Genomic DNA, 13,326 nt, shown 5'->3' on the forward strand with positions numbered 1-13,326 from the left:
GGTTGCAACCCTTTGGGGGGTCGAACATCCCTTTCACAGGGGTTGCCCAATTCATAACAGTAGCAAAATGACCGTTAAGAAGTAGCAATGAAAATAATTTTATGGTTGGGGGGGTCACCACAACTTGATAAACTGTATTAAAGGGTCGCGGCATTAGGAAGGTTAAGAAGCACTGCACTAAATGATATTGGGTGCAAGGGGTTCTGGGGAATGTAGTCCACAAGATGTTGCCAACTCAGTCACTTACGTAATATCTGTAAAATAGTTTAGGATTTTAAGAGAGCAGGCCAAGGAGAAAGACTGATTCTAGGAGCTTCTCTGAGCTCTGGTCTCATAAGAGACCCACTGTCACCTCTGTTTCTAGTACAGGTCTCTACTCTTGTTCTCTGAAAGCTGGCGTAACAAAGTCCTTTTCTCACGCACTTTCAGTAGTCTCCTATAAGCCAATAAGAAAGCCTCCATGATGATGTTATCTCCAAATGTCGGGTTCTTGCTCTGAAGAGATTGAATTCCATCAATAACCACTCAAAGTCAAACAGAGAGACAGATAACTCATTTTATTAGAAGGCTGGTCCTAGAAAACTCAGAGTGACCAAAACTCTCCGAGTGCTTCATGGATTATGAGATTTACAAAGTTTTTATACTTAGTTCTCTTTAGAATGTTAACCACAGTTAACATACAGGTAGGAATTCACATAGACTGAAATAGCAGGAAATACAGCAAAGGAAATATATTACATGTTGGAAAATTTGCCACCCTTGATGACATCTTAGTAGGAAGCCTGCTTCCCCTCCACCCATCAAGGGCTGCCTCTGATTTGCCCATCCAAGGCAGAAGAGGCCAGGGGTCTGTCGTTGTGTAGACAGTTTGATTCAGACGCCTAGTGGCCCTCTGCGTGACAGAATGAAACCCCACCCATCTGGTCCTATGCCGTCCTGTGTGTGAGCCACTGTTGTAGCCACCATGCCAATCCATCTTGTCAAGGGTCTTCTTCTTTTTTGCTGCCCCTCTGTTTTACCAACCATGATGTTCTTTTCCAGGTACTGGTCTCTCCTGACAACATGTCCAAAGTACATGTGACAGTCTCACCGTCCTTGCCTCTAAGGAGCACTCTGGCTGTACTTCTTCCAAGAGAGATTTGCTTATTCTTTTGGCAGCCCATGGTACTTCCAATACTCTTCGTGAGCACCATAATTCAAATGCATCAATTCTTCATCGGTCTTCCTTAGTCAATATCCAACTTTCACATGTATACATGAGGTGATTGAAAATACCATGGCTTGAATCAGGTGCACCTTAATTCTCCAAGTAACATCCTTTCTTTCCAACACTTGTGCAGGAAATTTACCCAATCCAGTGCATTGTTCAATCACCCAACTGCTACTTCCATGAGCATTGATTGCGAATCCCAGCAAGACTACATCCTTGACATCTTAAATCCTGTTTGACATTTATATGTATGTTGCTTCTTGGTCAAGTTGTGAGGACTTTGGCTATCTTTGCTTTGAGTTGAAATCCATACTGAATGCCGGAATCCTTGATCTTCGTCAGCAAGTGATTTTTCAAGCCCTCCTTACTTTAACAAGTACGGTTGTATCATTTGCATATCTCAGGTTGTTAATAAGTCTTCTTCAATCCTAATGCTACATTCTTCATATAAATTAGATTTTCAGTTTATTTGCTCAACATAGAAATTGAATAAATATGGTTGAGAGGATGTAACCCTGATGCACACCTTCCTTAATTTTTTTTTTTAAAGATCATTTTACCGGGAGCTCTTACAGCTCTTACAGCAATCCATGCATCAGTTGTATCAAGCATATTTATACATATGTTGCCATCATTATTTTCTAAACATTTACTTTCTATTGAGCCCTAAGTATCAGCTCCTCTTTTTTCCCCTCTCTCCCCTCCCGACCCTCATGACACCTTGATAAATTATAAATTATTATTTTCATATCTTACACCAACTACTGTCTCCCCCTATGGTTTCTGTTGTTCGTCCCCCTGGGAAGTGGGATAGTTATCTGTCGATCATTGCAATCGGTTTCCTCTTCCTCTCCTCTCCCAACCTTCCCCCTACCCTCCTGGTTTCAGTACTCCCTTTCCTGTTCCTGGATTCCATTTGTCATAAACTCTTTATCTCTGATTTGTACCCGTGTACATGCTCCGGTCTAGCCTACAGTGAAAAGCACTGGGGTCATGATAGTAGGGGGTGAAGAAACCTCAAGGAACCAGAGATGTGTTTCTTTGGTGCTATACTGCACCCTGGTTGACTCATCCCTTCCTTGTGACCCTTCCGTGAGGGTTTTTCCATTGTCTACAGATGGGTTTTGGGTCTCTGCTCCAACCCCCCTCGTTCTCAACAATATGGGGGTTTGTTTTGGGTCTTCTGGTAGCCATCGACAACTCATGATCACACAGGCTTGTGTCCTTCCATGTTGGTTTGTTGCTTTTCTTCTAGATGGCATCTTGTTTAGCTTCAAGTCTTTTAAGAACCCAGACACAATATCTTTTGATAGCCAGCCACCATCCACTTTCTTCATCACATTTGCTTATGCACCCATTTTGTCTTCAGCAATTGTGCTGGGAGGGTGAGCATCGCAGGATGCCAGGTTGTTATAACGCAGTGTTCTTGAATTGAAGGAGGGCTTGAACAAAGGCCCGAAATCCATCTACTACTTCAGTGTATTGCCACAGAAATATATGTACATAGGCCAATACCTCTATTTTTGTGAATTAATGTATTTACCTATGTGCACACTTATGCTTATACCTCTATCCTTAGCTTTGCTTCCTAGATGTTTCCTCTGGTTCCTTTTACCTGCCCCACCATCATGGTCTCCCTTCTTCTGCCTCTTAGTAATTCCTCTCAACTAGATTGCTGTTGCTCCAACACCCTCATGATCTCTATATCCTCCTCGTTGTTGATTTTAGTTCCCTAGTTTTCTCCTTTCTGTGGTGTTGTTTGCTCACTACTCCCTTCCCCTATTTCCTTCTACCTTTCTCAATTTTTTATAAACAATTCAGTATTCCCTTGTTCTGTTCACACAACTGCCTCTTGACCCGTGTACAGATTCCACATGAAGTGTGGAAGTATTCTGGAATCTCCATTCTTCTCAAAGCTATCCATAGTTGGCTATGATCCACACAGTCAAATTCCTTGGTGTAGTCAATAAAATATAAGTAAGCATCTCTCTGGTACTCTACTTTCAGCCAAGATCCATCTGACATCAGTAATGAAATCCCTTGTACCAAGACCTCTTCTGGATCCTGTTTGAATTTCTGGCTGTTCCCTGTCAATGTACTGCTGCATTGCTGTTTGGTGATCTCCAACAATATTTTACTTGCATGTGATAATTAGCATATGAAAACTCAGCATTCTGGAGTTTCTGCTTTCCAGCTTTTTGGCAAAGTTGATGGACTTTTAAGTCTGGATAGAACTGACATGTTATAAATGTTTTGTGGCTTAGGATTCATACAGTGGGACAAGCAAATTTGCATTTATAACAAGTCCCTTGGCTTTGCTGTTGCTAATGCAGCTTCTACTGCTACAGAGACCAGTCTGAGAACTACTGATATACAGGGTCCATCAGCAATATGAACCTCCTTCTACTTCTTCCACTACTTTGTATGAACCAAGAATGATGTTTATTAAACTTTTTAATGGGGGACAGGAAGGACATCTAAAGAAAATATTGTGGTGTGAAATTCAAATTTCAGTTATTCAAGAATATAATTTTTAATACAGCCATGCTCATTAATTTATGATTGTCTGGTTTCACTTAACAGTAAAAGATTGTTTTGAATAGATGCCACAAGGGGTATATGGTTAACAGGACCTAAAATAATTACCTCCTGACGCTTTATAGAAAAAGTTGGCAAATCTCAGCTCTGGGCCATTTATCAAAGATTCGATACATTATAATACGTTTAGCAATTACATTTATACCAAAGTATAGAAAAGTCCTGAAAAAAAAGCCTGAAAAGTTGTCCAATTTAAAAATTTGTCTCTAGATGTCAATCACATTATTAGAATTTCTTCAAGGACTAGTTTAATTTTGCTTTTTGACCATGAGGTAAAGTCAAAAAAGGTTTATTTTCCTGTCTAGGTTATCTGTCATTGAATTTAAGTAAATAATTATCTAGGTTACCTCCCACTGATTTTAAGTAAAGACAGAAATGAAAGATGTCTTTGCCATCATCCAGGTTATCTCCATTTGACTTTATGTATACCAGATGCCAGTTGCCATAGAGCCTGTTCTGTGTCATGGTGACCTGTGTGTGCAAGGTAGAACTGTGCTGTATGGAGTTCTAAGGCTGTGATCTGTCAGAAGGAGATCACCAGGTCTTTTCTTGGAAGGTTATGGTGTACAATGGAAGCTCTCAATACATTTATGAGTCTTCACATAAATTTAGTCTCTATTGAATTCTTTCTGACTACCTTACCAGCAGTTTGAGTGGTATTACCCTTCAGGCAAAGTGCATTAAAGAATGGATTGCTGTCACTACCCTAGCCAGCCAGAGAGTAGTAACAAGGATTTGCCTAAGATCTTGCTGGGGCTTGCCCTTAATAGTTATTAGGGTTCTAGGGCCCCTGCCTTGGTCAGAAGTCCCTGAACCAATCTTGTAAGCCTTTCTGTCTAGCATAATGTTCATGCTCCAATCATGATGTATTGACCTGCTGTTTGTTGACCCTTTGCCTTCCTGTGACCTATTTAAGGAACCAAATTTCTTTAATATTCATGGATGTCATTACAACCTCATGCTAATGGTTTCCCTCTTCCTGATAGTATTTATTTGTATTTGCTGTTTAAAACTTAAATAAATTTTCTCTTTAAACTATAAATGATATTAGGGTCTCTGGGATTCTAAAATGTAGCTCTTAATTCACACTGCCACCTTCTGGTCAAGTGCTAGTTGGCAATACCCAGGGGCTTTATACTTTAAATTTGGTTATTACTTTTCAGTCAAATTATGACTTCAAACGTATCAAATGATCAGTGCTGTTTCTTTTTATTGATCTCTAGGAATCATTTTTGAAACTTTTTCTTTTTTCAGTGTAGAAATTGTTTCGTCAGACATTCCACTTAACCAGTTATCAAAGGAAACAAAAAATAACCTCCAAACCCACTAGGTAGAATCCACTACACAGGAGTGGACTAAGAGCTTCATCTTCCGGGGCTAACAGTGACCAGGAGTATGGAGCACTAGTCCTCAGACCTGGCACCAGTGAGGCCAACTCAAGGAGGAATGCCACTTGTGAGAGAGAGAGTTCAAACAGCCTTTCTAAGCTCTCTTTCCTCAAGCTTGCAGCCTCTGATTTCAGTACTTGAGAATGTGTGTAAAAGTGAGGTGTTTTCAAGGAAGAATAAAGTATTAGATCCTTTGACACCATTGCTTATCTTATTCCCTTCACTGTTCTGTCCATGTTAGGAATATGAATTCTTGGATAAAACTGGAATCGTGAAATGTGTGAATAAAGAGTTCACTTATTTCTTAACCTTTCCAATTACATTAGCAAACTTTGGGGGCTCAAATGCAAGGTGGTTTTGGATGTGGCAGCAATCAGTTGACAAAAACAGAGGGAGGAAGTGAAACCAAGAAACAGCGAAGCAAACGGGCTCCGAAAACTGGAGAGAAAGCAGCACCTCGCACAAAGAAAAGGAAAAAGGATGAAGAGGAGAAGCCAGCTGTGTGCTCAAACACTGACGCTTTCACCCACTTGAAACAGGTGAGTCTTTCGTAGAGACGCCTTTAAAAATTCAACTGAGAAACCAAATGCTTTTTTTCAACTCCACTAAACAACATTTTATTGTGATCATTTCCTAATTAAATTAGGATGTTACAGGAATAAAAGACATCTCAAACAGGAACCTGATAGATTCTTTATTTCCAAGCAAAATTATGCATTATGTTACGGGCATCCAAAAAATACAAAACCGATAGATTGATCCAGATTTACGTACATTTAAAAGCAACATACACAATTGAGAAACAATCTGCCCCCATTAAATATGACTTTGGAACAAAACAATTGACTGTCCCCATTATAAAAACTATTCTTAGCACCTTTGTAATTATTCCAAAAGGTGAGATACAACCATTAGTTGGGGTGGTAACTAAACTCAATTTGTGCCCCAATTCTTAAAGAGCGAAGATTTAAAAATGTGACTTTCTTGTTGTGAACATATATTAATTTTAAGTCTGCCCAAAATTCTATAGCCTCTGTTGCTCATTTCTAGTATTTTAATATTTGGCATTTTTTAAAGTCTCATTTTTCTCAAGCCTTTTTGACTTTAAGTTGCCTTGGGTCTTAGAAAAGTTGAGGGAAAAAACAGCTTTGTTTGTTTATCATGTACATTACTCTTAAATATGTTTTTTAATAGCAGCTCTCTCTGCTCCCTCTAATGGAACCAATCATTGGAGTGAACTTTGCACACTTTCTTCCTTATGGCAGTGGCCAATTTAATAGTGAGAATCGACTTCTAGGAAATTTTGGCAGTGCTACCCTTGAAGGGGTTTCGGATTACTATTCTCAGTTGATATACAAGGTATGTTTCTTTGCCAAGATGTTACCTTACTTCAATTTTGATACCATATCAGAATTGTTAAAACTTATCTTGTTTTTAAGGACCCTGGTGGCACAATGAAGGAGCGGAGCTCTGGTGGCATAGTGCTTATGCATTGGGCTGCTAACTGCAAGGTTAGCAGTTCAAAACCACCAGTCCCTCCGTGGGAGAAAGATGAGGCTTTCTACTCCCATAAAGAGTTAACAGGCTCAAACTCACAGGGGCAGTTCTACCCTATCCCATAGTGTCGCTGCAATGAGTCAGCATTGACTCATTGGCAAAGGGTTTGGGATTTTTGGTGGCACACTGGGTTACACATTGGGCTGCTAACTGGAAGATCAGCAATTTGAATCTCTTAGCTCTCCATAGGTCAAACTTGAAGCAGTCAAGCGTCTTTCCATAAAGATTGTCAACCTCAGAAGCCTTGTGGAGCAGTTCTGCTCAGTTCTATAGGGTTTCAGGAGTTGGAATAGACTTGATGATAGTGGATGGGGTTTTTATCTTGTCTGTGCATCTAGCTTACATCTAATCATTGTTAGGAACACGTTGCTCAATAAAAACTTAACCTTTTGTTGAACTTAAATTCAGACCATGAGCATTTGAAATTTTTACATAGATAACAGCACAAGTTAGAGAAAACATACATTGTGTATGTTTATAGTAGAAGAAAAACTTATTTCCTTATTATCTGTATACTCTTGAAATGAATCCAAATCTATAATAATTGTAGAAATGTGGTTAGGATTTTATTTTGACTAATTAAATTTAAAACTTAATAAATGAACTTTATCAAACCACTTAGTCTTAATTATAACTATATACTAATTCTTATCTATTAAAATAACACTAAGTCAAGTTTTTGTTTGGTGTTGTATATCTACCAAAGTTGTATGATAGCATCATGTGGAAATTCTGTTTAAATATGCTTACATAAAAATATAACCTTTACAAAAATATTTGAGGATATCATCAGTTTCCCTAAGGGCTTCTCTTCTTTAGTTATTAAAACATTCTCTTTTGATGCTCATTTTGTTAATTTTTGTTGACTTTTCTCTTTAGTCGGAGCCTGCCCTTTTACAATGCCTTTTATTGTGGTTCAAGCTGTTCTTCAACATCACTTCATTGTCTTCATGGACACGCTACACTCTATTTGCCTAGTATTTTTGGTAATTGCTATTGATAGCTGTTGAGTGGGCTCTTACTCTTAACCACTCCCACGTCCAACAGAACAAAAGACTGTCGGTCCTGTGCCATTCTGACAATCATATTTGAACCCATTGTTGCAGCCACTGTATTAGTTCTTGCTTCTTGATCTTTCTTATATTCTCTGCTTTTAGCCCAGACCCATCTGAAGTCAGTAATGATATTCCTTGGGAGATATATCCATTTTGAATATATGGCTCGAATTTCTGGCAGTGCTGCTGAAATACTGCTGCAACTATTGTTGAATTATCCTTAACAAAAATTTACTTGCATGTAATATTGATATCATTTCATCATTTCCTCATTCTGTTGGCTTACCTTTCACTAGAATGGACACAAATTTGGATCTTTTCCAGTTGATTGGTCAGGCAGCTGTCTTCCAAGTTTCTTGGCATAGATAAATAAGTTCTTTCAGTACTTCATCAACTTGCTGAAACATTTCAGTTGATACTCTATTGGTTTCTGGAGGGTTTTTTTTTTTTTTTCGTTTTAATTAATTTATTTTTTTAATCGTTTTGGTTTTGAGGAACCTTGGCGACATAGTGGTCTAAGCACAAAGCAGCTAACCACAAGGTCAGCGATTCAAACCCATCAACTGCCCCCAGAAAGATTTTATATTTTGGAAATTAAAAAAAAACAATGGCAATTTTACCCTGTCCTTCGGGGTCACTATGAGTCTACTTGTACTTGATAACAATGAGTTCGCTTTTCACTGATGCCTTCAGTGCAGCTTGGATTTCTTCCTTCAGTATCCTTGGTTAATTTATCACATACTCTCTACCTCTTGAAATGGTTGCATGTCAACCAGTTTTTTCTGGTACGCTGACTTTGTTTTCCCTTCTTTCATCTTGATGCTTCCTGTATCATTTAATATTTTGCTCATACAATTCTGAATCTTGATTTTTTTTCCTTCAGTTCTTTCAATTTGAGATATGCTGAGTGTGTTCTCCCTTTTTTGGCTTCCTAACTCCAACTCTTTGTATATTTCATTATATAATCTTCTCAAGCTGCCTTTTGAATTTTCTCTTCAGGTCTTTTCATCATTTTTCTATTTGCGTTAACTGTGTTGAAAAGCAAGTTTCATAGTCTCATGTGACATCCACGCTGGTCTTTTCTGTCTTTTTAATGGTATTTACTTTCTTCATATATGATGTTCTTGATGTTTTAGGTATTAGTGTTTGATGTGTCTAATCTGTTCTTATAATGTTCTTGAAATTCAAGTGAGATATACTCATCGTCATAGTATAGCTCTGTGAACTTGTTCTAATTTTCTTCAACTTCAATCTGAACTTACATATGAGCAGTTGATGATCTGTTCCATAGTCAGCCCTTGACCTTGTAACTACTATCCCTTCCTCTTTGTTTCCAACTTTCACATTATAATCGCCAATAATTGTTTCTGCATCTTGATTGCATGTTTGATCCCTTTCAGATTGCTAAAGTTGGTAGAATTCTTCCATTTCTTCATTAGTTTTAGTGGTTGGTGTATAAAATTTTGATTATTCTTTTTTTTTTTTGTTTTTCTTTTTGGTTTTTTGATTTTTCTTTTTTCCCGTTTTTTTCTTTCAGGTTTTTGTTTTTTTTTAAATGATGAATTTGATGTCATTCCTCTAGAATTTGTCATTCCTAGCATAGTAAAAACCATATGATTGTCTGATTCAAAATGGCCAATACCAATTCATTTCAGCTCCCTCATGCCTAAGATAATGATTTCTATGCATTCCGTTTCATTTTTTTAGACAGGATAAATATAATAAAAACTTATTCTAGAACTTTGGAGGTTTTAACTTCAAAAATTCACCTAAAGGATGTGAGTCAATGACGATTCACACACTGTACAATTCAGTGGTTCAAATATATTAAAGAATTGTACAGTCATCACATCACAATCATCCCCAGTATTTTCTTAATTTTTGTACTCATTTTTCGAACCCCCTATTTCTAGCCCTCCCCCTCCCAACTCTTCGGCAATAACTCTAAGACACTTTTTCTAGTTACTTTATCTATAAATTTACCTGCCCTGAATTAATATAAGGAAAATCACACCACCCATCTACTCCCAGCAACACTAACAAAATAAAACGTAGGAAAAAGCCTTCAATCCAAAAGAAAGCAGAAAATAACAAATTAAAACTTTAGTGCAAAGGAAAAGCAAATTATGTTAAAATTTAACCTAACTATCTGCATTAATTCACTTTCTGATGCAGTATTTCTGCAGGCAAAGCTAATCACATACCTTGTCAATGGTCTGAAGGAATTCAGTGGAGCTTTATTCCTAGTGAGGACTCTGCAGATGGATTTTGGGCTTCCGCTATCATCCAGAGTATTCTGAAAACTGGGTGCTCAGAACTTAAGCTCAAATACAATTCCCTCCTCTGCTGCTTGGGTTTTATTATTTACAGTCCTTGCGTCACACAAGCTAGTGTGCTTCTTCCATGTGGGCTTGGCTGGCTCCTCACTTAGATAGATGGCTGCTTGTCTTAAGACCAGCTTTTAAGACTCCATTCTATTCTTTCTGATAACCTGGCACCATCTGCTTTCTTCACTTCACCTTGCTATAGCTTCCATATCTTCAGTTATCCCTTTTATTTCATTGAATCTAATTTTCTTAAATTCAAACTTTAAGCATTCTATATTCTGATTATTAATAGATGTTTGCATATATTCTAATTGTGAGTCATACCCCACCAGCAAATAAGATTCTGAAAGCTTTACTTCATGCGCAGCACTATAGTCAGCTCTACTTTGAGGGGCAGCTCTTCCTCAGTCATATTTTGAATGCCTTCCAACCTAACGGGCTCATATTCCAGCACTATTTCTGCTGTCCATAAGAGTTTTGGTATTGTATCTGACAGCATTCTGATATTAAGGTTTTCGGTGGCTAAACCTTCAAAAGTGAACAGCCTATTATATGTGATCTGTTCCAAATTTGGAAGCTCTGCTAAAACCTGTTCAAATACCATATTGGTATTTGAAATTCTGGTGGTACAGCTTCCAGCGTCGACAGAACAATGAAAGCCACTACAGTACAACAAACCGACAGACAGTGGTAGTATATTCTTGGTAGATTTCATCAGTGCCTGATAGACTAATCAGTAAATGATAAATTGGTGATAAATATGAATGAGGAAGAGAGATTTGATGAGGAACTATATTTTCAGTGATGAGGTCACTTTCAGGAGATTACTTTAGCTATTATATTGTTGTTCTTTTGGAGATCTAGGATAATCTAGATTCTGGAATCTGTGATGTGAGCTGCAGTTTATAGATTTGGGGCCACAAGTTCTCAAAGTTATTAGTTAATAAAACTGGATAGCTTAGTGAGAATTTAATTAAGGACTTTAAGAACTTTTTATAATTGATTGAGTTTCAGAGTTAATCATTCACTGCCTTTAACAGTGGATAGAATCAGCTATAATAGAAATTTCTCAGTTTCAAAGTTAAACATTTTGAGAAAATCAGCAAGGTGATACCATGGATATGTTAAGCCCATAGAATCATAAGTATTTGTTCCAATACAAAACTTACTGGCCTATTTTTCTTCTCATGTAAGAATGAAGATGCATCTTGATTACATTTTCTGTAGCTTTGCTTCCATGTACTAAAAAGTCACAGAACTAAATTTTAGCAAAAGTCTTTGAATATTTGTTCAGTAGCATATAATTAAAAATTTTTTGGTCTCCTGCAGCAGAATAATTTAAGTAATCCTCCAACACCCCCTGCCTCTCTTCCTCCTACACCACCTCCTATGGCTTGTCAGAAGATGGCAAATGGTTTTGCAACAACTGAAGAGCTTGCTGGAAAAGCTGGAGTGTTGGTGAGCCATGAAGGTATGACTGTCGTCTCCCAAATTTATTACTTTAAGGAGTGTATACCTTTGCTGGCTGTGCTTAGTGAACTGACAATAGAATTGTGGTGTGCTACTCTATATCAATGTTGACTTAATGTGCATATGGGTTTTTTGTATGTTTATCTTTTCAGTTACCAAAACTCTAGGAGCTAAACCATTTCAGTTGCCATTCAGACCGCAGGATGACATGTTAGCCAGAGCTATTGCTCAAGGCCCAAAGACAGTGGATGTTCCAGCTTCACTTCCAACACCACCTCATAATAATCAGGAAGAATTAAGGTGAAAGTTTCTTCTTTCTCAACTAGTTTTTATTTATTTCATTTCGTATTTTATTATAAGTATGTATTCTTCCTCAAGTTTTTTTTTCATTCATAATAATGTTTGGGGATAGCATATAAAAATATCAGGAATAAAACTTGGTACATAATCATTTTTATACTTTTAAGTTCATAAAATATTTTTATTAATAGTTTTCATAGTTTTTATTGCCTGTGAGGTAGGAAATTCAATAAATAAAGTGACATTAAGGCAGTATACACTATCTTAAAGATTACTGTCCTTTATAAGCTATTCATGTGATATATTGATGTTTCTAAATACCTAAAATAAAGCAGAAGTCATAGATAATCAGAGAATGCTACTGTAGAAGAGAATTACAGACTGTCCTGTCCAAAGCTATCTCCTTGTAGGAAATCATCAGCCCTGTGATTTTTGACATGTATGAATCAGGTTTCTTTAATAAAAAATAATCTACCAAGCTTCATTACATCTAGGGTTTATTACATTCCATCAAATTATTATCTTGGATAGCTGTCTTCTATTTCATGGGATACCAACTTAAGCAAAGTACCCTATTAATTTGAAAACCGTCAATCAAAGAGAAGTAGCATGTCTGGGTTTAGAAACCAAGTTTTCGTTCTGTTCTTTATACCTCACAGCTAGAAACTTGCAAATTTGTAAATAGAGACCATTTTCTCTTTCAGCAGCTATGAGATGGGGCATGCTTTGCCCCTGCATTTCCAAAAGGCTGTATCTGTAGGACTTGCTTGGGTTTCCAAAAAATGTTGCTTCTCATAGTCTCCTTTTACATGACAGCATGTGATCTGGGTGGAGGCATTGAAATACTCGACATCACACATGTGACATTCCACACAATCATAGGTGCCTAGTTAACACTGCGATCCTGGACTACACGAGAAGAAACACTCTCTACCTTTGTTTCCCACCTTACTTTTTTTTAAGTTAAGAAAAATCAAGACCCAATAAAGCCACAATGACCTTATTTCCTCCCAGCTTGCTATGAGAAACAGCATTAACATGGTAGCTGTGCGTTCAGCTATTGATGCCTGATAGCCTAGTAAGTAAGCTCTGTGCATGCGCATTGGTTGGATGTGTGCTTAGACTATCTTTTCAAGCTGCAAGATTGTTTCCATATTCCTACTGATCTGGAATTTTACAATGGAGTACTTTCTATTTTTTGGTTAAAATCTGAAGATTTGGTTAGAAGGAAGCATATATTTAAGTTATATGAAAGCTAAACATATTTTTTCTGGGGGTTTTTCCCCCCAAAAGAGCCATGAACAGACCCTTGTATTACTTAATGTCACTGTCATAGCCAAAAGTTATACTAAAACAAAACCATAGGTTCTATTAGATGGACCCAAGACGCCCCCAGAGGTGAGTTTGCATGCATTGATGTC

General features: G+C 37.5%; 1 protein-coding gene across 1 annotated transcript in view; it reads left to right on the forward strand.

Annotated features, from left to right (window-relative positions):
- KMT2C (lysine methyltransferase 2C) overlaps positions 1 to 13,326 on the forward strand; it is a 270,207-nt gene that overhangs the window by 229,139 nt on the left and 27,742 nt on the right. Inside the window, exons 43-46 of the mRNA XM_045289870.1 lie at positions 5,523 to 5,735; positions 6,391 to 6,555; positions 11,465 to 11,606; positions 11,758 to 11,905. Coding sequence (XP_045145805.1) covers positions 5,523 to 5,735; positions 6,391 to 6,555; positions 11,465 to 11,606; positions 11,758 to 11,905 — 668 coding nt within the window. The remainder of the gene's footprint in view (positions 1 to 5,522; positions 5,736 to 6,390; positions 6,556 to 11,464; positions 11,607 to 11,757; positions 11,906 to 13,326) is intronic.

The sequence above is a fragment of the Echinops telfairi genome, unplaced genomic scaffold (genome assembly GCF_000313985.2).
Source record: "Echinops telfairi isolate 266 unplaced genomic scaffold, ASM31398v2 ScPeMD7_31;HRSCAF=116, whole genome shotgun sequence".
NCBI classification, from domain to species: domain Eukaryota; kingdom Metazoa; phylum Chordata; class Mammalia; order Afrosoricida; family Tenrecidae; genus Echinops; species Echinops telfairi.